The sequence below is a fragment of the Chiloscyllium plagiosum genome, unplaced genomic scaffold, assembly GCF_037043375.1.
Source record: "Chiloscyllium plagiosum isolate Xiang-an unplaced genomic scaffold, Cpla_swu_hap1 HiC_scaffold_3, whole genome shotgun sequence".
NCBI classification, from domain to species: Eukaryota; Metazoa; Chordata; class Chondrichthyes; order Orectolobiformes; family Hemiscylliidae; genus Chiloscyllium; species Chiloscyllium plagiosum.
The window spans coordinates 66,201,991-66,229,366 of record NW_028270141.1 but is presented as its reverse complement, the minus strand read 5'-3'; the positions used below and the strand labels follow the sequence as shown (position 1 = coordinate 66,229,366).

Sequence of the window (27,376 nt, the reverse complement as noted above, 5' to 3'; positions counted from 1 at the left end):
AATTAGAAAGTTGAATAAATTTCAGAAAATGGCATTGACTAATGATGGTTTTTGGTCTGGAAATTGGTTCAAAGACCCAATGTTCTCAGATAACACCCGTTCCAGCAGTGCGATTTGCCTATAATGTCGCTGAGGAATTAAGGAACGGAAGTTTAGAGAACACTTACCTCTGTTCGCAATAGCATGACTCCAGCAGTGATCATCTCACACGCTTCGTTCTGCGCATGTGCCGTTCTGCACAAATGCTGGTGTCAGTTGCTGACAGACCAGCTTTCTGTGAGAGGTCCTGTACAGCGAGCAGCTTCCTGTGAAAGGCACACTACTCCAAGGTTAATCCTTTTTTTTTTAAAAACTGGAGGGGTATATTGACTAGAATGTTAGCAAGAAGCATCCTGGTGATAGAATTGTGGGTGGCGAATGCAAAAGAAAGGCTATAGAAAAGAAACTAGCTATTATAGGATTCCACCTTATACACAATTAGAGGCAATGCTGAAAATATTAAAGAAAACTCTGTTGCTTTAACAAGTCTGATTGTCAGCAAAGACTGGAGGTTGGCTAACATGGTGCCATTGTTTAAGAAAGGTGGTAAGGACTAGCCAGGGAACTACAGAACAGTGAGCCTGACATTGGTAATGGGCAAGTTGTTGGCAGGAATCCTGAGGGACAGGATGTACATGTATTTGGAAAGGCAAGGACTAATTAGGGATAGTCAACATAGCTTTATGTGTGGGAAATCATGTCTCACAAACTTGATTGAGTCTTCTGAAGAAGTAACAAAGAGGACTGATGAGAGCAGAGTGGCAGATGTGATCTATTTGGACTTCAGTAAGGCTTTCGACAAGGTTCCCCATGGGAGACTGATAAGCAAGGTTAGATCTTATGGAATACAGGGAGAACTAGCCATTTGGATACAGAACTGGCTCAAAGGTGGAAGACAGAGGGTGGTGGTGGAGGGTTGTTTTTCAGATTGGAGTCCTGTGACCAGTGGAATGCCATAAGGATCATCACTTATATAAATGATTTGGATGTGAGTATAAGAGTGTATAGTTAGTAATTTTGCAGATGACACCAAAATTTGAGCTGTTGTGGACAGTGAAGAAGGTTACCTCAGATTACAACGGGATCTTGATCAGATGGGTCAATGGGCTGAGAAGGGGCAGATGGAGTTTAATTTAGATAAATGTGAGGTGCTGCATTTTGGGAAAGCAAACCTTAGCAGCACTTATACGCTTAATGGTAAGGTCCTCGGGGGTGTTGCTGAACAAATGAGACCTTGGAGTCGCAGGAAGATAGGATAGTGAAGAAGGCATTTGGTATGCTTTCCTTTATTGGTCAGAGTATTGAGTACGGGAGTTAGGAGGTCATGTTGCGGCTGTACAGGACACTGGTTAGGCCACTGTTGGAATACTGTGTGCAATTCTGGTCTCCTTCCTATCGGAAAGGTGTTGTGAAACTTGGAAGGGTTCTGAAACGATTTACAAGGATGTTGCCAGGATTATAGGATTTGAACTAGAGGAAGAGGTTCACTAGGTTGGGGCTGTTTTCCCTGGAGCATCGGAGGTTGAGGGGTGACCTCACAGAGGTTTACAAAATCATGAGGGGCATGGATAGGATAAATAGACAAAGTCTTTTCCCTGGAGTGGGAGAGTCCAGAACTAGAGAGCATAGGTTTAGGGTGAGAGGAAAAAGATATAAAAGAGACCTAAGGGGCAACCTTTTCACGCAGAGGGTGGTACATGTATGGAATGAGCTGCCAGAGGAAGTGGTGGAGGTTCGTACAATTGCAACATTTAAAAGGCATCTGGATGGGTATATGAATAGGAAGGGTTTGGAGGGATATGGGCCAGGTGCTTCGCAGGTGGGACAATCTAGTCCCAATCTAGGGTTGGGATATCTGGTCGGCATGGACGAGTTGGACTGAAGGGTCTGTTTCCATGCTGTACATCTCTATGAGGTCATGGCCAAAGGAAATTGAGGAGTTGAAGAGGCTTCCAAGCGTTTGGATGGAAGATCAAATAAAAAGCGATCTGAGACAACCTTTCTCATCATAAAAGAGAAAGTCTTATCTATTCATCAAGATCTAAAAAAAAATGCTCAAAATACTGCAGATGTGCATGCCTTTAGTGCTAGTAATGGGTAGGTGCTGATTTAAAGAAGTTATGCATTTCATAACGTAAAGTTAATTGCTGGATCTGCCTGAGCTGATTGAAATGGAAAGTGAAGATATTAAAGAGCTGTTTGAATCTCACTGCGAAGACCTCTCTACAGCTGTTCTACAACAGCTTGTCACTGAAGGGGAAGTGGAAGGTGGGGATGAAAAAGATGAAGTGCAGGATGCTGCACCATGAGAGCTTCCCACTTTTCTTTTGTCTTCTTTCCTGAGAGAAATTGTGAGGCAGTTGCAGCTCTTAGAAGACAACAATCACAACACAGAATGCAGCAGGGTAGCAGTTCTGGCACACTATGAACAGCTTTTTCCAGACAGAAGAAAAAGGGCAAAAAAGCAGCGAAAACTGGATGTCTTTTTTTAAATCAACCCCCAATAAACAATCAGAAGACAATCAACCACAGACATCCACTTCTGCAACCACAACTGCATCTGATGATGACCCTCTGTCCTGCATTCATAATATTTTTTCAATGTAATGTAGAGTAGGGCAGGGTAGATTTTATTTGTCATTTCTACCATATACAACTGATACAGTAAAAAAACGAGACAGCGTTCCTCCAGGACCAAGGTGCTAAGTGGACTGCACAAACTACGCAATCGTACAAAGGGTGGCATAAAGTGTGTAAGAAGTGCAAAACACACAAATCACAGTGTAATAAAAGAATGATAATTAATAGACACTGTTCTAGCAGCAATTCAAAGTCGTGCAAAGAATTTCAGATCGAAAAATCCGATTGTGACAGTGTTAAGAAGCCTGATAGTTTGGGGGAAGAAACTGTTCAACAGTCTGGCTGAGACAGACCAAATGCCAGATGGCAGGAGGGAGAGGAGTTTGAGTGAGGAGTGTGTGGGGTCTTGCACAATGCTCTTAGCCTTTCGGATGCAGCATGTGGTGTAAATGTCTGTAATGGAGGGAAGAGAGAGATGCTCTTCTCAGCTGTCTTCATTATCCGTTGTAAGGTCTTACAATCTGAGACAGTGCAATTCCTGAACCAAGCAGTGATGCAGCAGCTCAGAATACTAGGAGAAAGTGAGGACTGCAGATGCTGGAAATCGGAGGTGAAAAATGTGTTGCTGGAAAAGCGCAGCATCCAAGGAGCAGGAGAATCGACGTTTCGGGCATTAGCCCTTCTTCAGGAATGAGGAGGGTGTGCCAAGCAGGATAAGATAAAGGGTAGGGAGGAAGGACTTGGGGAAGGAGGTTAAGGTGAGGGCGATAGGCCAGAGAGAGGGTGGGGGCAGAGAGGTCGAGAAGAAGATTGCAGGTCAAGAAGGTGGTGCTGAGTTCGAGGGTTGGGACTGAGATAAGGTGGGGGAGGGGAGATGAGGAAGCTGGAGAAATCTGCATGTTCTTGGCGGTTGGGTTGGTTAGTGCGGGTGTCCCAGAGATGTTCTCTGAAATGCTCCGCAAGTAGGCCTCCTCTACATTGGGGAGACAGGCCGCCTACTTGCGGAACGTTTCAGAGAACACCTCTCGGACACCCGCACCAACCAACCCAACTGCCCCGTGGCTGAACACTTGAACTCCCCCTCCCACTCCGCCAAGAACATGCAGGTCCTTGGCCTCCTCCATTGCCAGACCATGGCAACACAACACCCGGAGGAAGAGCGCCTCATCTTCTGCCTAGGAATCCTCCAACCACAAGGGATGAATGCAAATTTCTCCAGCTTCCTCATTTCCCCTTCCCCCATCTTATCTCAGTCCCAACCCTCGGACTCAACACCGCCTTCTTGACCTGCAATTTTCTTCCCGACCTCTCCGCCCCCACCCTCTCTCCTTCCCTCACCTTAACCTCCTTCCACCTATCGCATTCCCATCCCTCCTCCCTACCTTTTATCTTAGCCTGCTTGGCACACCCTCCTCATTCCTGAAGGGCTTATGCCCGAAACGTCGATTCTCCTGCTCCTTGGATGCTGCCTGACCTGCTGCGCTTTTCTAGCAACACATTTTTCAGCTCAGAATACTCTCAAGGAACCCTCTGTAGAATGTGATGAGGGTGGGAAGTGGGTTTTTCTCAAGCTACGATAAAGTGAGGAGATGCTGGACAGCAGAGCTTAAAAATGTGTTGCTGGAAAAACACAGCAGGTCAGGCAGCATCAAAGGAGAAGGAAAATCAACATTTCGGGCATAAGCCCTTGGGTGTGCCAAGCAGGCTAAGATAAAAGGTAGGGAGGAGGGACTTTTCTCAAGCTAAGCTGCAAATAAAGATGTTGCTGGGCTTTTTCGGCTATGGAGCTAGTATTGAGGCACCAGATGAGATTCTCTGCTTTGTGGATGCCAAGAAATTTGGTGCTCTTCACGACCTCCATGGGGGGGCTGTCGATGTTCAGCAGAGAGTAGTTACTCCGTGCCCTCCTGAAGTCAACAACCATCTCTTTTGTTTTGTTCATGTTCAGAGACGGTTGCTGGCTCTGCACCAGTTAGCTGCTGCACCTCCTCTCTGTAGGTATTAAATTTACTTTTGTTTTGTTATGTTAATAAAGGTTATTTAAACATTCATTCAGGCTGTGCTCTACTTTGTTTTAGGCTTTTGGGTGATTTTTGTGCGATCGTTAGTGATATTTTTTGCTGGTCTGCCCCTCACTCCACTTTTCCCATTGGGCCCATTATTTCTATTAGGCGATTTTCTATGAAGCAGGTTTCGCTGGAACCCAACTACTGCGTTCTCGGAGAACTACCATTTGGCTTGGTCACTAAATAATGTTCCTTTTTGGGTGCCTCATTTTAGAAAGGATGTTAAGGCAACAAGTGTGTTAATAAGCAAAATATCTGGTGTTTGAATTCAAAATAAGCACGAAACGTCTGCTAATGGACTTCCCAGCTCGGGGAACATAACCACGACAAACGGCACCCGAGCTACAAATCTTCACACAAACCTTCAAACTCCAACTTGGTTTGCAGCGACTTTTTTAGGTGGTGGAAGAGAATGAGAGGTTTTTAAGTTTGTAATGACGAAGATCAACTGATAATAGCCTGACATCATAAATACTGTGTAGGAACTAGATCCCAATACCTGCAGCCCACAAAAATTCAAACACATCAAAGACAAACCCGCCCTCTCACCATCCTGCAAACAGCTTTTCGCCCAGCGTACTGTACAAACTACAAGGGCTGGTTCTCACAATGATTTCAGCGCCTGCCTCACTATCTGGATCTCCTAGTTTGAGACCGTTCACTCGGTTCCTCGAGTCCTCCCTCTCGGTAGGTGACTAGATTAAAAATAAACTTTAGGGACCATTCAATTGATGGAAAGTTTCTGCGATAGCGTGCACCCCGCGAGATCAAGGCGAGTACGTCGACAACTTCGCCCACGTAGAGGGGAGAACAGGTGGGAGAGGAAGAGTGGGAAACACAAACTGTGAAATTTAACGTCGTTTGAAACCCCCACCACTCACATCGTCGCTGGGGAACGGCCTGTGGACGTTGATGCGATCCGAGTTTCTCCCCCGCCAACTCATGGTCCCCCGGTGGGGGAGAAGACACTCAATGCACGGACCGGCTGTGCGCGTGCACATTTGAGATACCACCCTTTCCCGTCCTTTGCGCGGGCACGCTCTCAGGGACGTCCCCTTGGTGCGCGCAATTCTTCCCCGGGGTCACGACGCTGAGCGCGTAGCCCTTCGTCCCCCCGCGGTGGAAGCAATCGGGTTGACAGCGTCCGGTAGCGAGGTGCCGAAAGGGAAGGGTTGAGGATAACGGCGGTTTATTTTCCGCCTGTCAGTCAACAGCAGCGGAACGTGGTGCGGTTTCTATGGCGACGTGTATTTTCAACAGTTGGGCGGTGATGTCATGTGATTGACATTCATGGGAACCAATCGCAGTGCGGGATCGCCTTTTGGGGTGATTCCAAGGTCCAATCGAGTGCAAAGGGAGGCGGGACCAGTCTGTCCCTGCCGGCTGTCCGGGTGGGTGCTGTAGTCACGGAAGACCCCAGCTTCTCATCTATAATCGCCCCAGTAGGACTCGTGGCCACCAAGTACTGCTGGTAACCAGACGCATCTCAACAGGTCTGACAGCACTTGGAGGAGATCGAGAGAAACAGAGATAATATGATTATGGGGGGAGTACTGCACAATAACCGCAATGAATATCGTTATCAGCATTAGAAGGAGGAACATGAGTAGGACAATGGGCCTGCTTCCCAGTCAGTAAGATCATATTTGACCTTTCATTTGAAATCAATTTCTCGCTGACACTTAGTATCCTACAATTGGAAGAGAGTAAGAACGTGCCCTTCGAACCTGGATGACCGATTCGTGTTCTGGTTTCTTCATGATTTACATTATGGTTGTTTTATCAGTCATATTGGACTCTAAAAATTAACTTTGACTTGAACATATTCAGTGGCTAAGCGTCGATAGCTTCTGGGACAGAAAATTCCAGAGATTCGCAACCCTCTGAGCAAATAAGTTTCTTTTTAATTCAGTCATAAACGAATGACATCTTATTCTATCTGGACTCTTTAGCCAGGGGAAACATCCTCCCAATACTGTATCTGTTCTGCTACGTCCCTTAAGAATTTCATATGTTTCAATTATATTATTCGTCATTTTTCTAATTTCTAGGGAATGCAGGTCTAGAATATTCAATGTCTCCTCATAGGATAATTATCTCGTCCCAGAAAACTTTCTGGTGAACATTTGCTGCTCTCTAAAGCAGTATATTCTTTCCTAGACATGGAGACCAAAACTGTACACATTACTTCATGTGTGGTCTCACCCAGGCCCTATTTGAATTTAATATGATTTCTTAACATTTTTACTCTTAAGCTGACATACAATTAACCTATCTAATTACTTGCTGCAACTTGCAAGCAATGTTTGCTCTAAACTGCAAGACTGTGCAGCTGTTCAAAGATCCTTGTGGATGCACTGACTTCTGGTTCCAGAAGCCACAGCCTCACCTATACACCTCAGCTGACTGCACAGTGGAAGGAAAAACGAAAGGAAATGTTTGTGAGAAACGTAGGCTGCAAGTTAATTTTCTGATTCTTGAGCAAAGATACCCAAATGTCTTTGAATACCAATATTTCCTAATCGCTACAAATGTTCTGCTCTTCTATTTTTCAAATTATGTGATAACTTCACCTTTATTCTAAACTACATTCCAACTGAGATCTTGGAGAAGATTCGTAGCTCAGGTTGTCGGTTTGATCACTGAGCTGCTGGGTTTGTTTTCAGACATTTTGTTATCATGCTAGGTAACACCTTCAGTAAACATCTGGTGAAGCGTTGGTGTTCTGTCCCGCTTGCTATTTATGAGTTTTGGTTTGTGGTGGGTGATATCATTTCCGGTTCTCCTTCTCAGAGGTTGCGAAATGTGGCGCAAATCTGTCCATTAATGGAGTTCCAATTTGAATGCCAGGCCTGTAGGAATTCATGCGCATGAATTTATTTGGCCTGTCCCAAGATGGATGCATTGTTCCAGTTGAACTGGTGTCCCGCTTCATCTGTGTGTTTGGATACCAATGATAATTGGTCATGTAGGTTGGTGGCTAATTTCCTGTCGGTTTGCCCAATGTAATGTTTGTTGTAGACTTTGCAGAGTATTTTGTATATTATGTTTGTTGCCCTGGCTGTGGATACGGGATCCTTTAAATTCATCAGTAGTTATTTCAGTGTGGTAGTGGCTATGTGGGCTGCCATGATGCCTAGGGGCCAAAGTAGTCTGATCATTTCCAGTTCTGTTTCTGAGAAGTTGGTAAATGGGGTCCAAATCTATATGTTTGTTAATGGAGTTCCAGTGTGAATGCCAGGGCTCTAAGAATTCCTGTACATGTGATTAGATGACTAATCCACTAACACTACGGGCAATTTAGATTAGATTAGATTACTTACAGTGTGGAAACAGGCCCTTCGGCCCAACAAGTCCACACTGACCCCCGAAGTGCAACCCACCCAGACCCATTCCCCTACATTTACCCCTTCACCTAACACTTTAGCATGGCCAATTCACCTGACCTGCACATTTTTGGAGGAAACCGGAGCATCCGGAGGAAACCCACGCAGACACGGGGAGAATGTGCAAACTCCACACAGTCAGTCGCCTGAGGCAGGAATTGAACCTGGGTCTCTGGCGCTGTGAGGCAGCAATGCGAACCACTGTACCACCGTGCCGCCCCAATTTAGCATGGCCAATTCATCTAACCTGCACATCTTTGGACTGTGGGAGGAAACCGGAGCACCCAGAGGAAACCCACGCAGACATGGGAAGAATGTGCAAACTCCACACAGTTGCTCAAGGTGGGAATTGAGCCTGGGTCCCTGGTGCTGTGATGCAGCAGTGCTAACCACTGAGCCAACATGCCGCTCCAGTTTTTGTTTGGCCTATCCCAGGATGGATGATTTTCCTAGTCAAACTGGTGTCCATCTTCTTCTGTGTTTATGGATACTAATGCTTTTTGGTGGCTAGTTGGTGCTCATGTGTCATGGTGGCTAGCTTCCTGCTCGTTTGTCCAATTTAATGTTTGTTGCAGTCATAGAGATGTACAGCATGGAAACAGACTGTTCGGCCCAACTTGTCCATGCTGACCAGATATCCCAACTCAATCTAGTCCCACCTGTCATCACCCAGCCCATATCCCTCCAAATCCTTCCTACATATATACCCATCCAGATGCCTTTTAAATGTTGGAACTGTACTAGCCTCCACTACTTTCTATGGCAGCCCATTCCACACACGCACCACCCCCTGCATTAAAATGTTGCCCCTTAGGCCTCTTTTATATCTTTCCCCTCTCAACCTAAACCTATGCCCTCTGGACTCTCCCACCACAGGGAAAAGACCTTGTCTATTTACCCTATCCATGTCCCTCGTGATCTTATAAACCTCTATAAGGTCACCCCTCAGCCTCCGACGCTCCAGGGAAAACAACCCTAGCCTATTCAACCTCTCCCCATAGCTCAAATCCTCCAACCCTGGCAACATCCTTGTATATCTTTTCTGATCCCTTTCAAGTTTCACAACATTCCTCCGATAGGAAGGAGACCAGAATTGCACACAGTATTCCAAAAGTGGCCTAACCAATGTTCTATACAGCTGCAACATGACTTCCCAACTCCTGTACTCAATATTCTGACCAATAAAGGAAATCATATCAAACACCTTCTTCACTATCCTATCTACCTGCAACTCTACTTTCAAGAGCTATGAACCTGCACTCCAAGGTCCCTTGTTCAGCAACACTCCCTAGGACCTTACCATTAAGTGTACCACAAGTCATGCTAAGGTTTGCTTTCCCAAAATGCAGCACCTTTCATTTATCTGAATTAAACTCCATCTGCCACTCCTCAGGCCATTGGCCCATCTGATCAAGATCCCATTGTAATCTGAGGTAACCATCTTCGCTGTCCACAACACTTCCAATTTTGATGTCATCTGCAAACTTGCCAACTGTACCTCTTAAGCTCATATCCAAATCATTTATATAAATAACGAAAAGTAATGGACCCAGCACCGATCCTTGTGGAACTCCACTGGTAACAGGACTCCAATCTGAAAAACAACCCTTCACTAACACCCTCTGTTTTCTACCTTTGAGCCAGTTCTGTATCCAAATGGCTAGGTCTCCCTGTATTCCATGTGATCTAACCTTGCTAACCAGTATCCCATGGGGAGTCTTGTCGAACACCTTACTGAAGCCCATACAGATATACCACTCTGCCCTCATCAATCCTCTTTGCTACTTCCTCAAAAAACTCAATCAAGTTTGTGAGACATGATTTCCCACACACCAAGCCATGTTGACTATCCCTAATCAGTCCTTGCCTTTCCAAGTACATGTACATCCTGTCCCTCAGGATTCCCTCCAACAACTTGCCCACCACCAACGTCAGGCTCACTGATCTATAGTTCCCTGGCTTGTGCCTAGCACTTTTCTTAAACAGTGGCACCACGTTAGCCAACCTCCAATGTTCCGGCACCTCACCTGTGACTATCGATGATACAAATATCTCAGCAAGAGGCCCAGCAATAACTTCCTAAGTTTCCCACAGAGTTCTAGGGTACACCTGCTCAGGGTCAAGATTAGAATAGTACTGGAAAAGCACAGCAGGTCAGGCAGCATCTGAGGATTAGGAAAATTGTCGTTTCAGGCCCGAAACGATTTTCCTGCTCCTCAGATGCTGCCTGATTTGCTGTGCTTTTCCAGCACTACTATGATTTTGGTTCTAATCTCCAGCAACTGCAGTACCCACTTACACCTTATCAGATCCTCGGGATTTATCCACTCTTATGCGTTTCAAGATATCCAGCACTTCCTCCTCTGTAATATGGACCTTTTTCAAGACGTCTGCAGGGTATTTTGTATATTATGTTCATTCTGCTGGCTGTGGGTACGGGGTCATTTAAAGTCATCACTAGTTGTTTTAGTGTGGTAGTAGTTTTCTAGTAGGCCAGGCTACTCCAGCCCCTAGGCATCATGGTAGCCTACAAACTGGGCATTCCCTTAACCAATTCTCAGTATTATGTTCAACTTTATTATCCCTAATTTTGTATAACAAATTTTGTATGTTCATCTTTCTTAAATACATTTTAAAATCCAAGTACTCTTCATCCATTAGCATCCCTTGTTTCCCCTGCTAGTTACAACCTAAAAACACTTCAACAGAATTATCCAACACAATATTCCTTTCATAAATCTGCCTCTTCATGTTCTTCTCTCAATACTGCATTATCCTCTAGTCTTTTCCCAAGGACTGATTTAAGGCAACTGGCATATAGTTCCAAGCTTTCAGTCTCTCCTTCTCTGAATAGTGGGTTTGTGTTTACTCAAAATTAATGGACTCCAAGAAATTCAAATTTGTGTATCCACCATTTCTCTACCTATCTTTGAGGATTTGTTGATTTTTATCCCCATTACCTTTGTACCTAAGATGCTGCCGTAAGTAACGACTTGTAAACTATTCACTGTACTCATTTGAGTATATGTGACAATAAAGCTAACTCTAATTCAAATTTCTCAGTACAGTTTTTCCACTATGGTGTCTTTAAAATTTCTCAAGGCTCTCCATGGAAACATTTTGAAGCAAATTTGGACATAAAATTAGGTAAAGCAACATCATGGCAGATAGCTAAATATTTTGTCAAAGAGTTAGGAGGTGGAATTAAGACCAGAAGACCGTAAGATGTGGGAGTATAAGTAAGCTAATCAGCCCATTGAGTCTGCTCTGCCATTCAGTGAGGTCATGGTTAATCTATAATCCTAACTCTGCTTTCCTTGCATTTCTCCATAACACTGATCAAAAAATCTGTCTATTTCAACCTTGAATAACTTAAGGACCCATCCTGTACAGCCCTTGGTAGCTATTTCTTAAAGCCGGAGGCGTAGAAATCCACAGATTCACTATTCGCAGATTCTGAAAGAGGAAACTCCTCCTCATCTTACTCAGATAATGCTGTCTGGTCCAAAATTCACCTACAAGGGCAAACAACCTCTAAGCATCTATTCTGTCAAGCCCACAAAGCCTGTTATATGTTTCAATAGGGTTGTTTCTCATTCTTCTAAACTGGTCCAACTTACTCTTTTAAACAACAAAATATGAACAGAAAAGTCAAGACCCACAGCCCGACACTGCCCCCATCAAACACTCCTGGGATAGGGGCAGCACCAGGTAAAATACAGAGTAAAGTTTTTGGTAATCTATGTTCAAATGGAAAGGAAAGTTACAATTACTCTTGAAATAAAAAAAAGTCCCTTTGATTCTGGAAAATGAAAATCAATAAATAAATAAAAATTGAGTTTCGCCTGACTCCATTGCCACCAACCACTCTTGGGGCAACAAGGGGTTGCAAAGTAAGATAAACCTTCCCCAAAATGTTCAAAATCAAAGGAAACTAGAAACAAAACAAAATACTCTCCACTTAGTCCCTAATATGGGTCAAAAGTCCATAAGAACGTTCCTCTACTCATTGCAACTAACAATATAATTACCCTCACACCGACTCCGTCAAGCACATCTGGCATATGAAAATATGGGGTTAAAACCCTTCCTGGCTTTTTCAAGGGGTCCAAAATCAATACAAAAGATAAATAAAACTGCTCCTTTCCAGGCACAAAACTGAGAACAAACACAAAAGGTTCAAATGGAAACTTACATCACTAAATCAAAATATCATTGTTCGAGCTGATGATGCACTCCAGCTCCCGACCACCACGCCCATGGGTCCCAAAAGGCCACCATACTGGTGAGCACTGCCTGCTCCTGCTCCAGGGAAACCCAAGCACAGACATAACCACAAAAGAGGGGTAAACAGTCAGAACCGATGAGCACCTCCTTAGCCTGCTGTTAATGGAAAAGAATTTGTGCTTGCAATTTCAATGGCTGTTCACTAAAATTAATGTGGACTACATTGTAGTATTATTATTGTTTGACTGTTCCTACAACCTGTCATAATCACAGTGACAGACTGCAGGTTCACAGCTAGATTTACAGCGCAAGAGGTTAGTAAGGGTTTTGGTGTGTTTGATGTGAGGCTATGTACTTGAATGCATTTAACTCGATTGAATGGGCTTTTATGAATTAGAGTTTTTATTATACGATAAAAACGAAAAGATATTTAGTATTTTATTTTATTTCATCTCTGCATAACTCCTGAGATCTTAATGAGAACAGGACCAACATAACCATATTGACAAACTAGACAATGATCTAGGGTGCCAAATGACTGATTTTTAAATTAATATGTTATGTCTTGCAAATTAAAATATCAAATATTGTACTTGTAAAACAGCGTCTCATTGCCATCACAGAAATTGAGTTATGTTATGTATTTCATATTTAAAATGAAACAGTTGCTTAAAATTGTTTCAGAAAATTAACTCTACAGCATTAAAAAATAATCCATTTAGAATTAAGTAATGTAAAAACAATGCGGAACATACAAAAGAACAAGCAAAACAAAATGATTCCCTCTTCAAACATGTTTGATTTGACAAATAATGATTTGGAAGCAGTTCACAATGTCAGGCGGACTCCAAGATGAAGGCCAAAAGAAAGGCAGCACATTTGAAGATGAAGGTACCTCACAGCATAAAACTAAAACTGAAGATGAAAAAACAGTTTGAGAAACCTGCACTCATTTGCAGATATTTGTGCCAAGGTTGAAGTAAAACGAAACAGGAGAACAGAAGGTTCACTACCTTTATATTTAATTGGAAGCATTAGCTTTCGGAGCGCTGCTCCTTAATCAGGTGGTTGTGGGTCCCACAACCACCTGATGAAGGAGCAGCACTCCGAAAGCTAGTACTTCCAATTAAACCTGTTGTGTGATTTTTAACTTTGTACACCCCAGTCCAACACCAGCATCTCCAAATCACGACTACCTTTAGATTGTAATGTTTGTCTTGATGATCAAGAAGATAATTGTTTAGTCCTAGCAGAGGCAGATACCTCTCCGAAAGTATGTATGATTCTTCAGGATTGTCATGAGGTGATAGTATCGAACTGGTGCAGTCAGAAAAACTCTCACTTCCTTTTGTGGTCAGTCTGCCCTGGGTTCCCTGGTTCTATCTGAGGATTTGGACGATAAACTTGCAGCAAGTTATAGTAAGGAGATCATGCCATGATCATATACAACAGAATCTTATGAAACTGTTCAAGAATTTAACTTTACAAGGAATGAAATAAATGAAAATTCTCTCCACATCACTGGAAAAAAAAAGTGCCAATGGAGAAGAAATATCAATAGTGTTTAAAACACTTATTGTCAAAAAATTCAGTTCTTTACTTCATCTGCAAATTGTTTAGCAGTCATGCAGTCTGTATCTCACTTACTTAAAAAGGTTCAAAGGATTGGAAAAAACATGTCTTCAATTCTGTCTTCTCATTTTAAAAAATCCTGAAAATTTGGGAAACATACAAGCCACTCACCATCCATGCTCGAAAATATATTGCTGTTCCTTAAGTTATCTGCACAAAGTCCTGGAACTCCCTCTTTAATGGCATTGTGGAGCTATCTACAGCAAATGGATTGTAAGAGTTAAAGAAGATAGCTCACCACCAATTTCTCAAGGCCTAACCAATGGTGCCCACATCCTGTAAGTGAAAAGAAATAGAAAGAACTTCACCTGCTATTGAAAAACAGAAACAATTGATGTGGGAAATTTATATTAATCATGACTAAAGAAGAAGAAAAATACTAGAGACAAATATTGGAGGGTGCCATATAATGAGAATTTTAGGGTTAGTACCATTGAAGGAGGTAAGTGTTGCTTTTAGTCTAAATGTCTTCAGCAAGAAGTTATCTATTGAGAACTTGTGTTGCTAACACTTGGTAAGTAAAGGTAAAGTGTTATGGACTAAATCAGACAACTCAAAGCGTTCTTAAGCATGCAGCCCAGACCTTAACTTTGCAACTTGTTTCGGAAAGTGTACAGTGAAAATTATCCGGAGTAAGGCAGCTAGGTTGAATACCAGGTTTTAAAACAGACAAAAAATTATTCACAAAATTACACAATGAAACACAAAGAACAGAATAAAGAACCCCTACAGAACTTAGTCTATCCAAACTAGACATAATTGTGTTGTTCCGAATATACACAAAAGTCCCAAAAAGCAAACTCCCTTAAAACATAGTAAAAAAAAGGAACAGATGCTTACAGGCTGAAGTTAGAAGGGCAGAAAGAGAGAGAGCCTGTTCACACAGTTCACTGCTGAACTCCTAACTAGTTCTGGACTGAACTGCTCAGCCAGAGAGCTGACCATTCCCCTTTCATTATACAGGTCACTTTGGCCTGAAATCTCATCTGTTTACATATAAACAAAAAGGCCTCTCAATACCCTTTAATCTGTGTACCAAACCAGTCTAATCGGAACCGGAAGCTAGTTTATGACCCCTCTGAAAAACCAAGGACTCAGCATCCTTGAGAAAAGGAAAGGTTTTTAGAAAAAAGGGACCAGCTTTGTGACAAATAGCAATGGTGTGCAAAGGAGAATAGTAGAAATGAATCCTCAGATACTTTTGTCCCTTAAATCCCAGAAGTTGGTTATCAATAATGCTTACAGATATTGTTTGGAGCCAAATAATCTTTTTGGCCTGAGTTTTATTTCAAATTCAACATGTCTTTGTAAGTACGTCACATTCATGTGTGTTCTCTAACTTTGAAACCAATCAGTCAACCAAGATGGGAAAGTCAAATGGATACATTGAACCCTCTTCAATATGAAATTGAAAATATTTGTAAGGCATTAATTTCTAATGTACTATCATAACAGGATCATCTGGCAATTTAGTACATTTAGATGCAGAAGTTCTTGCAAATGTGTAATTTCGCTCAATTTCTGGTATGATATCTTGTTTGAGATCAACCTTACCAGTAAGAAACTTCAAGCAATGGGCTTCAACATGTATTTCTGCTGTACAGCAGCTGCAACAGCCCAAGAAGTTCCGGGAGGAATATAGGAGTAATAAAGCATTTGAAAAGACACTAGTAAATTCTCGTGATTTTGTTGAGGAATTTGAACTGCCAACAGATTTGAAACCAGAACTAACATTTATTCAGGGAACGAGGTGACAATTCATTTTTGAGGCAATAGATGAATTGATTCAAGATCCAAATCAAAAATTAAACTTCCGCTTTTCAGTCCTAGTCACTGCAATACAATCAGTTAAAGAATGATTTGAACAGTTCCAAAGGTTTGATTCAGTATTTGGTTTTCTCAATGGTCTGCATAGTTTTCATATTAACACATCAGAATAGACATTTGGAAAATTGCTTGAAGCTAGAGTCAGCATTACAATATAGAAATTCAAAATATATTGTTGCAGTAGATGCGTGCAGTGAACTGAAGGCTCTTTCACAATAACTTCCAAGACATCTTAAGACATATTACACCTCAATTTATACTGAAGTTCATTTCTGAACACAGACTCACATACAACCTCCCCAAGAACCTTGGGCGGCACGGTGGCACAGTGCTGCCTCACAGCGCCAGAGACCCGGGTTCAATTCCCGCCTCAGGCGACTGACTGTGTGGAGTTTGCACATTCTCCCCGTGTCTGCGTGGGTTTCCTCCGGGTGCTCCGGTTTCCTCCCACAGTCCAAAAATGTGCAGGTTAGGTGAATTGGCCATGCTAAATTGCCTGTAGTGTTAGGTGCAGGGGTAAATGTAGGGAAATGGGACTGGGTCGGTTACTCTTCGGAGGGTCGGTGTGGGCTTGTTGGGCCAAAGGGCCTGTTTCCACTCTGTAGGGAATCTACATTCTCATTGCACCTCAGATTCTCTTGAATCTTGCAACTTCTGCTGCTACTGGAAAGAGTAACTTTACAAATTTAAATTAGATAAAGGCATACCTTCATTTTGCCATGTTGCAAGAGAGACTTGTTGGTCTGGTCACCATCTCGATAAAACATGAAATAGTTTTGAAACTTTGTCTCAAATAATTTAGAGCCCAATGAGTAAAACCAAAGCACAAAAAGTAAATCTCTAAATGTTGTGATGTAATCGTGCTAGGATTAAGAAAAAGTAGAAAAATAGGAGAAAAAATAATTTAACTATTTATTTATATTTTTACATTGTTTAGTTTGAATGCCAGTTAAGTAAAAGCAAAATTTAATTCTAGACTTCTCATTTTTCTCTGCGTTGAATGTGTGCGGTGGAAGGGGTAGTGGGAGAAGGATTAATAATTTGTCTAGAGTTCCAAACACCCTTGGACCAGCCCTGCAAAAGTTGTATTGAATTTGACAATTTATCTCTTTTCTCCGTGGATGTTACTATAGGTGCTGGATTTTTCTACAACTTTCTGTTTTTATTTAAATGATCTCCAGTATCCAATGTTTTACTTGATGTTTTATTGTTCTACCCTGAGTTGTGAGAATCCCAATACCTAACTATTTCCCAGGAGGTCAGCCATTCATCACAAACAGTCTCTATTTTGAAGCAATGATATTGATAATGCTGGTGTACTTCAGCTTTTTTCAACAATGACTTTAGGATCGTTGAGGACTCAATGATATGGTATTGAAGGTTGGAGAGGTGGTAAATTTTTGAAATGGTCAGTTATTAATTGGTAATGGTTACATGATTACTTTATAGAAAAAAAGATGTTAATCAGTAGATACCTGGAAATCATGCCCAAGAACCCAAACCTAGCAATAAAGATAACATACTTTAAAATAACTTTTTGTCTTAGCTTTTAATGTTTGGAATTACCATGTAATATTGTATATTTTTCTTGACAGGATAACTTTAAAATGGGTGAGTACCAGGATTTGTTAACTCAGTCTCTTACTGCAACAAATCACGTTCAAGACTGTGCAATCATAAGTTTGAAAAATCCCTCAGTGGTGACAGCATCCATAGGATTCAAAGTAAGAATATTACATTTGTTATATATTTTTGGTGATATTCAGTACCTTTAGATTGTAATGTTTGTCTTTATGATCAAGAAAATAATTATCTAGTTCTAGCAGAGGCAGATACCTCTCCGAAAGGATATGTGATTCTTCAGGATTCTCATGAGGTGACAATACGGAACTGGTGCAGTCAGAAAAACTCTCAATTCCTTATGTGGTCAGTCTGCCCTGGGTTCCAGTGATGTTTTATTTAAGGATTAGGAAGGATTAGGATTGGTATCTATACATCCAATTTAATCTCTACATTGTGTCTATGACAGCAGATTTCATTCCTTTATTATAGAATGAATATCATAGAATTAAGAAATGATTCTCTCTGTCACTGATGAATTAGACGATTTAGAGTCATAGAAATGTACAACATAGAAACAGACCCTTCAGTCCAACCCGTCCATGCCAACCAGATATCCCAACCCAATCGAGTCCCACCTGCCAGCACCTAGCCCATATCCCTCCAAATCTTTCCTTTTCATATATCCATCCAAATGCCTTTTAAATGTTGCAATTGTACCAGCCTCCACCATTTCCTCTGGCAGCTCATTCCATACACGTACCACCCTCTGCGTGAAAAAATTGCCCCTTAGTTCTCTTTTATATCTTTCCCCTCTCACCCTAAACCTATGCCGTCTAGTTCTGGACTACCCCACCCCAGGGAAAAGACTTTGTCTATTTATCCTATCCATGCCCCTCATAATTTTGTAAACCTCTATAAGATCATCCCTCGGCCTCCGACGCTCCAGGGAAAACAGCCCTAGCCTATTCAACCTCTCCCTATAGCTCAAATCCTCCAACCCTGGCAACATCCTTTAACTCTTTTCTGAACGCATTCAATTTTCACAACATCTTTCCGATAGGAAGGAAACCAGAATTTCACGCAATATTCCAACAATGGCCTTACGAATGTCCTGTACAGCCGCAACATGACCTCCCAACTGCTGTACTCAATACTCTGACCAATAAAGGAAAGCATACCAAACACCTTCTTCACTATCCTATCTACCTGCGACTCCACTTTCAAGGATCTACGAACCTGCACTCCAAGATCTCTTTGTTCAGCAACACTCCCTAGGACCTTACCATTAAGTGTATAAGTCCCAAAATGCAGCACCTCGCATTTATCTGAATTAAACTCCATCTGCCACTTGTCAGCCATTGGGCCATCTGATCAAGTTCCTGTTGTAATCTGAAGTAACCTTCTTCGCTGTCCACTACACCTTCAATTTTGGTCTCATCTGCAAACTTACTAACTGTACCTCTTATGCTCGCATCCAAATCATTTATATAAATGACGAAAAGTAGAGGACCCAGCACTGATCCTTGTGGCACTTCACTGGTCACAGGCCTCCATTCTGAAAAACAATTCTCCACCACCACCCTCTGTCTTCTACCTTTGAGCCAGTTCTGTATCCAAATGGCTAGTTCTCCCTGTATTCCGTGAGATCTAACCTTGCTAACCAGTCTCCCATGGGGAACCTTGTCGAACACCTTACTGAAGTCAATATAGATCACATCTATTGCTCTGCCCTCATCAATCTTCTTTGTTACTTCTTCAAGAAACTCAATCAAATTTGTGAGACATAATTTCCCATGCATATAGCCATGTTGACTATCCCTAATGAGTCCTTGCCCTTCCAAATACATGTACATCCTGTCCCTCAGGATTCCCTCCAACAACTTGCCTCCCACCGACCTTAGGCTCACTGGTCTATAGTTCCCTGGCTTGTCCTTACCACCCTTCTTAAACAGTGGCACCACGTTAGCCAACCTCCAGTCTTCCGGCACCTCACCTGTGACTATTGATGATACAAATATCTCAGCAGGAGGCCCAGTAATCACTTCCCTAGCTTCCCACAGAGTTCTGGGGTACACCTGATTATGTCCTGGGGATTTATCCAACTTTATGCATTTCAAGACATCCAACACTTCCTCAGCAGCACAGGCCCATTAGAGGTAGTAGCATAAAAGGAATCTGTTGGGAAGGGACTCCTGTGGGGTCTTCAACATTAAATGAATTCCATGAAGTCTCATTACATTAGGTCAAACAAGAAAACCTCTTACTGATTCCAACTAATGCACAACCCTTCCTTACCTCAGCTGATGTCTCAGTATTACTTCATGTTGAACACACATGGATTAAGAACAGGAGGTGGCAAAGGTACAGTATGTATTCTGAGTAGGTTGCTTCAAAAACCTCACTAGCACTGCAGCTGACTGAGTTGGCCAAGTACTGAAGTACATAGTTACACTGGGTCTGCAGCACTGGGTGAGGAAAGCAACAGAGTGAAAAGGTTGCTTGACATCATCCATTTTAACATTAGTAGCAGTGACCACCACATTGTCCTTATGGAGGTCAAGTCCCAACTTCATGCTGAGCACACTAACCATTGTGTTGTGTGGCACGACAACTGTGTTAAATGGCACAGACTTTGCACAGGTCTAGCAACTCAAAACTGAACAGTGATGAGGAGCTGTGGACCATCAGCAGTAACAGACTTGTATTTATCCAAGAATTGTGACCTTATAGCCGGACATATCCCATACTCTGCCATTACGACCAAATCAGGAGATCAACACTAATTCAATGAAAAATGCAGGAGGACATTATGGAAACAGCACCAGGCATACCTAAAAGTAAGATGTCGAACTAGAGAAGCTACAGGACTCCTTGAATGCCAAACAGTGGAAGCAGCACGCAATAGACAGGGTTATGCAATCCCACAGTAGATCAGATCTAATTTCTGCAGATTCTCCAGAATCACAGATGCATGACTTCAACCAATTCAGTTCACTCCATGAAATGTCAAGAAACACCTGAAGACATTGAATATTGAAAATCGTCTGGGTTCTGACATAATTCTGGCAAATACTAATGATTTGTGCTCAAGAACCTCTAGTGCACAAACTGTTGCAGTACAGCTCCAACACTGGCATCTATCCAACAATGTGGAAAATTTCCCAAGTTTGTTCTGTATACATAAGGCAGGAAATTTCAACCTTACCAATTACCACCCCATCAGTCTACTCCTGGTTATCAGCAAATGATAATTGGCTTGAGTTTTACCAGGGCCTCTCGGCTCTTGAACTCATTACAGCCTTGGTCCAAACATGGACAAAACAGCTAAACACCAGAGGTGAGAGTGACTGCCCTTGTCACTAAGTCAGCATTAGAGTATGGTATCAAGGAGGCCCAGCAAAACGAGGGTCAGTAGGAATCAAGAGAAAAATTCCCCTCTGGTTGGAATCATACTTGGCGCAAAGAAAAATGTTTGTGGTTGTTCAGGGGCAGTCATTTCAGCCCAGGATATTATTACACGAGCTCATCAAGAAAGTATCCTAGGCCCAACCATCTTCAGCTAGACAAATGGTCATTTGATCATAAAGAACATGAGTATTACAATCAAAGATATATTTTGTCAAGGTTTTTCATTCATTTGGACAATTTGCAAGTTATCAATAAAAGGTAAAACCAACATTTGTAGAGGAACCTCAATTATCCAAAGGATACAGGTATGGAGTATTTCGTTTGGTTAATTGAATTCTGGATAATCAAATCCCAGATAGCATAGTTTAGTCAAGCATTGGGACCTTGTGATCTTGCCAAGTAGTCCAAATTTTGGATAATCGAATGCTGGAAAATCAAAGTTCCTCTGTATACTCTATAAAAAGAGAGTACTAATTGTTTGGCAAGTAGATACTGATTGGTATAAGCATTACGATGATAAATGAAGCGGTTAATGGTGTTTGACAGTTAACTGCCAGGCCTTATTTAGATTTTAAACAAGCCAAATTGATGGTTGGTCTGCTTGGTTAAAGCATTGTCCTGTGAGATGAGACAATGAATGGCTGCCATTTCTTTGTCCAATTGAAACTGACACAGTGCTTGTACTTGTTCTTCTGCAAAGAACAAGGTCTTGTGTAGTTATGTATTTTCCTATACATGCAGGTGCATTACATAAGCCCGACTGGCAATCCTAAATCGGTTATCAGTGTAATTTTTTTGCACAGTCAGATTCACCAGCAAATGTTGTCCAATCACAAAACCATGAGTCAGAAGTGTAGTAGAACATTCTGCACTTCCCTAGATGAGTGCAGTTCCACTAATACTCAGAAACCTTAACACCATCCAAGATAAAGCAATCTAGCTGACTGGCACCAGATCCACCACCTTAAACATTCACACTCTTCATCACTAATGCATATTGACTACCATTACAAAATGCACAACGCTAATTTATAATGGTTGCTTCAAAATCACCTTCCAAACATGCAACCTTTACCATCTCGAAGGAAAAGGATGGGAACACAAATACTTGTTAGTTATCTTACAAATCCCACAACATCCTGATTTATATATGTACCTGGGTTCTTTCATTATCACTGCCACCTTCCTGCACTGTGGTGTACCTACATCACATGGACTGGAGTGATTTAAGATATTTGCTCACAATCATAATCTCCAAACGAATTAGGAATGGACAATTAATGTTATTTTCTTCAACATTATTACAAGATTTCAAGAAGTAATTGTTTCAAAAACTGTTAATGAGCCAATAATAATTTGACTCATGTCTTCATCTAGGAATTTCTGAGTACTGATAGCAGGCCAAAAGCTGATGGATGAATTCAAGCACAAATTTTTGAGAAAGGTCGAAAAAGAGTTCGCAGACAGTGGTTTTTCCAAGAATTGTAGGGCTAAAAACATTGATGTGGATCTGTAGTTAGAGGCTTGGATGGATTGAGGGTTGGTTTTGAAGGAATATAATATTTATTTAGGAAAGAGTATAATGATTTTTTGGGGGTGGAGGATATTGTTGAAGGCATCTGCTGTTTGAAAAAAAACATTGACCATATCAGTGGTACTGTATGAAAAGAAGCATACCAGGTGATTAGCAGCAACAATGATTGGCACACCCACCAAGGTGCAACAACTACATTTGCATAGTTTTCCACATCTGTTCATGATAAGCGTTGTCAGGTAGTCTTCATTGGTATTCTGCTTCCAACATTTCAACATCTGAATGTATTGTAATGAACTTGCTTTGAAAGATAGGGTACAGAAAGCAACCAATGTGTGTCATTAAATGAATAGTTTCCAATCAAATGGTTGTATTCAGCATCTCATGGAAAATCTATGCTCCAGTGGGCATATTGATCAATAATGGACTCCAAGTTACTTTTCAACATAGTTTCAAGATATGACTGAAACACTTACCAATCACATATTGCAATAAACTATGTTTAACTGTCCTTGTATTAGGCATCTTCGGTGACAAGTGAAAAATTGTTTTCTGTAACTTGTTTTTTAGCTGGAATCCGAAGAAATTCAAGCCTTCCTGAAAGCTTTCAACCAACCAAGCAATTTCCGAGATGAAGGGCTTTACTTTAAGAATGTAACCTACTTATGTGTCAGAGCAGATAATAGTTCGGTGTACGGTAAACACGTAAGCTAAAATATGTTGATATCTCTTTTAAAATATTCTTGTTCAATTTTTATTCAATCTATGTTCATATTTTCAATTGAACCTTCAGTTACGTCCTTTTTTACATTTTTATAAACTGGATGTACACAAATACAGGTCTGAATGAAAAATGTCAAAAGAAAATAACGAGATAAGGGTTTGAATTAACTGTTAATATCTATAAACTTCAAAATTAATTGAGAAATTGAGTTACATATGGTTGGGTTACATGCATTTGAAGCCTGTAGTTTTGAGGGGTTTTGAGATATAAAATCCTTATCATTAAAATATCTGGATACCAATTCCTAATTTATATTCATACAAATTCTAATTTTTAAATAAAAGAAGGTCAGAGACTGGGAATTCAGCAGCAAATAACTCACCTCATAATTCTCCAAAGTCTTCCATCATCTACAAGGCACAGGTCAGGAGTGTGATGAATGTTCTCCACTTACTTGGATGAGTGCAGTTCCAACAAAACTCAAGAAGCTTGACACCATCCATGACAAAGTAGCCTACTTCAGTGGCACTCTGTTCACCAACTTGAATGTTCACTCCTTTGACTATTCATACACAATGTCAGCAATATGTAGCATGTGCAAAATGTACTTCAGCAACTCATGAAGCTTTCTTTGTCAGCAACTTCCAAATGTGCAAATTATATTATCTCGAAGGACAAGACCAGTAGACACATGGGAAGACAACCAACTGCAAGTTCCCCTCCAACTTATACAAGTCCCTAACTTGAAACTATACTACCATTCTTGATATCCTTAAACTTGTAACAGCATTGTGGATGTACCCACACCACATGGACTCAACAAAGTAGTACACCACCACCTTCTCAAGGTGAAATAGGAATGGGCAACAAACACAGACCCAGCCAGCAATGTCCCCTTTGGGACATTGAATGAATGAAAAAATATATAACAATTAAGTCCTCAATTGTGCCTGTCCTAACAAGAAATCAATGCCTAGTATTTATAAATCAAATAGAATTTATTAAGCAAAATGTTATATAGTCATAGAGATGTACAGCATGGAGACAGACCCTTCGGTCCAACCGACCAGATATCCCAACCCAATCTAGTCCCAACTGCTAGCACCCGGCCCATATCCCTCCAAACCCTTCCTATTCATATACACATCCAAATGTCTCTTAAATGTTGCAATTGTACCAGCCTCCACCACTTCCTCTGGCAGCTCATTCTATACACGTACCACCCTCTGCATGAAAAAGTTGCCCCTTAGGTCTCTTCTATATCTTTCCCCTCTCACCCGAAACCTATGCCCTCTAGTTCTGGACTCCCCGACCCCAGGGAAAAGACTTTGCCTATTTATCCTATCCATGCCCCTCATGATTTTGTAAACCTCTATAAGGTCACCCCTCAGCCTCCGACGCTCCAGGGAAAACAGCTCCAGCCTGTTCAGCCTCTCCCTATAGCTCAAATCCTCCAACCCTGGCAACATCCTTGTAAATCTTTTCTGAACCTTTTCAAGTTTCGCAACATTTTTCTGATAGGAAGGAGACCACAATTGCACGCAGTATTCCAAAAGTGGCCTAACCAATGTCCTGTACAGCCGCAACTTGACCTTCCAACTCCTGGACTCAATACTCTGACCAATAAAGGAAAGCATACCAAACGCCTTCTTCACTATCCTATCTACCTGCGACTCCACTTTCAAGGAGCTATGAACCTGCACTCCAAGGTCTCTTTGTTCATCAACACATCCAAGGACCTTACCATTAAGTGGATAAGTCCTGCTAAGATTTGCTTTCCCAAAATGCAGCACTTTCATTTATCTGAATTAAACTCCATCTGCCACTTCTCAGCCCATTGGCCCATCTGGTCCAGATCCTATTGTAATCTGAGGTAACCCTCTTCGCTGTCTACTACACCTCCAATTTTGGTGTCATCTGCAAACTTACTAACTGTACCTCTTATGCTCGCATCCAAATCATTTATGTAAATGACAAAAAGTAGAGGACCCAGTACCGATCCTTGTGGCACTCTACTGGTCACAGGCCTCCAGTCTGAAAAACAACCCTCCACCACCACTCTCTATCTTCTATCTTTGAGCCAGTTCTGTATCCAAATGGTTAGTTCTCCCTGTATTCCATGAGATCTAACCGTGCTCATCAGTCTCCCATGGGGAACCTTGTCGAACGCCTTACTGAAGTCCATATAGATCACATCTACTGCTCTGCCCTCATCAATCCTCTTTGTTACTTCTTCAAAAAACTCAATCAAGTTTGTGAGACATGATTTCCCATGCACAAAGCCATATTGACGATCCCTAATCAGTCCTTGCCCTTCTAAATACATGTACATCCTATCCCTCAGGATTCCCTCCAACAACTTGCCCACCACCGAGGTCAGGCTCACTGGTCAATAGTTCCCTGGCTAGTCTTTACTGCCCTTCTTAAACAGTGGCACCACGTTTGCCAACCTCCAGTCTTCCGGCACCTCACCTGTGACTATTGATGATACAAATATCTCAGCAGGAGGCCCAGCTTCTCTGGCTTCCCACAGAGTTCTCAGATACACCTGATCAGGCCCTGGTGATTTATCCACCTTAACCCATTTCAAGACATCTAGCACTTCCTCCTCTGTAATCTGGACATTTTGCAAGGTATCACCATCTATTTCCCTACAGTCTATATTTTCCATATACTTTTCCACAGTAAATACTGATGCAAAATATTCATTTAGTATCTCCCCCATTATCTGTGGCTCCATACAAAGGCCGCCTTACTGATCTTTGAGGGGCCCTATTCTCTCCCTCGTTACCCTTTTGTCCTTAATATATTTGTAAAAACCCTTTGGTTTTTCCTTAATTTTATTTGCCAAAGCTATCTCATGTCCCCTTTTTGCCCTCCTGATTTCCCTCTTAAGTATACTCCTACTTCCTTTATATTCTTCTAAGGATTCACTCGATCTTTCCTGTCTATACCTGACATATGCTTCCTTCTTTTTCTTAACCAAACCCTCAATTTCTTTAGTCATCCAGCATTCTCTATACCTACTAGCCTTTCCTTTCACCCTGACAGGAATATACTTTCTCTGGACTCTTGTTATCTCATTTCTGAAGGCTTCCCATTTTCCAGCCGTCCCTTTACCTGCGAATATCTGCCTCCAATCAGCTTTTGAAAGTTCTTGCCTAATACCATCAAAATTGGCCTTTCTCCAATTTAGAACTTCAACTTTTAGATCTGGTCTATCCTTTTCCATCACTATTTTAAAACGAATAGAATTATGGTCACTGGCCCCAAAGTGCTCCCCCACTCAGTCACCTGCCCTGCCTTATATCCCAAGAGAGGTCAAGTTTTGCACCTTCTGTAGTAGGTACATTCACATATTGAATCAGAAAATTGTCTTGTACGCACTTAAGAAATTCCTCTCCATCTAAACCTTTAACACTATGGCAGTCCCAGTCGATGTTTGGAAAGTAAAATCCCCTACCATAACTACCCTATTATTCTTACAGATAGCTGAGATCTCCTTACAAATTTGTTTCTCATTTCCCTCTGTCTATTAGGGGGTCTATAATACAATCCCAATGAGGTGATCATCCCTTTCTTATTTCTCAGTTCCAAATAACTTCCCTGGATGTATTTCCGGGAGTATCCTCCCTCAGCACAGCTGTAATGCTATCCCTTATCAAAAATGCCACTTCCCCTTCTCTCTTGCCTCAGTTTCTATCCTTCCTGTAGCATTTGTATCCTGGAACATTAAGCTGCCAGTTCCTGCCCATCCCTGAGCCATGTTTCTGTAATTTCCATGATATCCCAGTCCAATGTTCCTAACCATGCCCTGAGTTCAACTGCCTTCCCTGTTAGGCCCCTTGCATTGAAATAAATGCAGTTGAATTTATTAGTCCTACCTTGTCCCTGCCTGCACTGACTGTTTGACTCACTTCTGTTCTCAACTGTACCAGTCTCAGATTGATCTCTTTCCTCACTATCTCCCTGGGTCCCAACCTCCTCCTCCCCCCTCCCCCCCCCCCACCTTACTAGTTTAAATCCTCCCGAGCAGTTCTAGCAAATTTCCCTGCCAGTATATTAGTCCCCTTCCAATTTAGGTGCAATCCATCCTTCTTGTACAGCTCACTTCTACCCCAAAAGACATTCCAATGACCCTTAAATGTAAATCCTTCTCCCATACACCAGCTCCTCAGCCATGCATTCATCTGCTCTATCCTCCTATTCCTGCCCTCACTAGCTCGTAGCACTGAGAGTAATCCAGATATTACTACCCTTGAGGACCTCCTTTTTAAATTTCTGCCTAACTTCACAAAAAGCAGTGAAGAAAACTTGAAGACTACTTATCATGAAAGTCATAGGTTTGCTAAATTGCTGACAGCATAGGCAAAGTCTTTCTTATTCAGTC

At 41.8% G+C, this 27,376-nt stretch overlaps 2 protein-coding genes across 10 annotated transcripts in view; one reads left to right on the top strand and one right to left on the bottom strand.

Moving 5' to 3' along the window:
* Nucleotides 1-5,700, bottom strand: part of fam228a (family with sequence similarity 228 member A) — a 73,871-nt gene extending 68,171 nt beyond the window's left edge. For all 5 annotated transcript variants that reach the window (XR_015753323.1, XM_043682960.2, XM_043682968.2 and 2 more), the window contains exon 1: nucleotides 5,567-5,700. Coding sequence is in view for 4 of the 5 variants with exons in the window: in XM_043682960.2 (XP_043538895.1) it covers nucleotides 5,567-5,686 (120 nt within the window). In the remaining variant the exon portion in view is untranslated. The remainder of the gene's footprint in view (nucleotides 1-5,566) is intronic.
* pfn4 (profilin family member 4) overlaps nucleotides 5,287-27,376 on the top strand; it is a 28,691-nt gene continuing 6,601 nt past the window's right edge. The window contains exons 1-3 of one of the 5 annotated variants that reach the window (XM_043683002.2): nucleotides 5,287-5,372; nucleotides 17,353-17,481; nucleotides 22,833-22,967. In XM_043683002.2, coding sequence (XP_043538937.1) covers nucleotides 5,295-5,372; nucleotides 17,353-17,481; nucleotides 22,833-22,967 — 342 coding nt within the window. In that variant the 5' untranslated portion in view covers nucleotides 5,287-5,294. The other 4 variants (XM_043683025.2, XM_043683017.2, XM_043683032.2 and 1 more) reach the window with 4 other exon arrangements.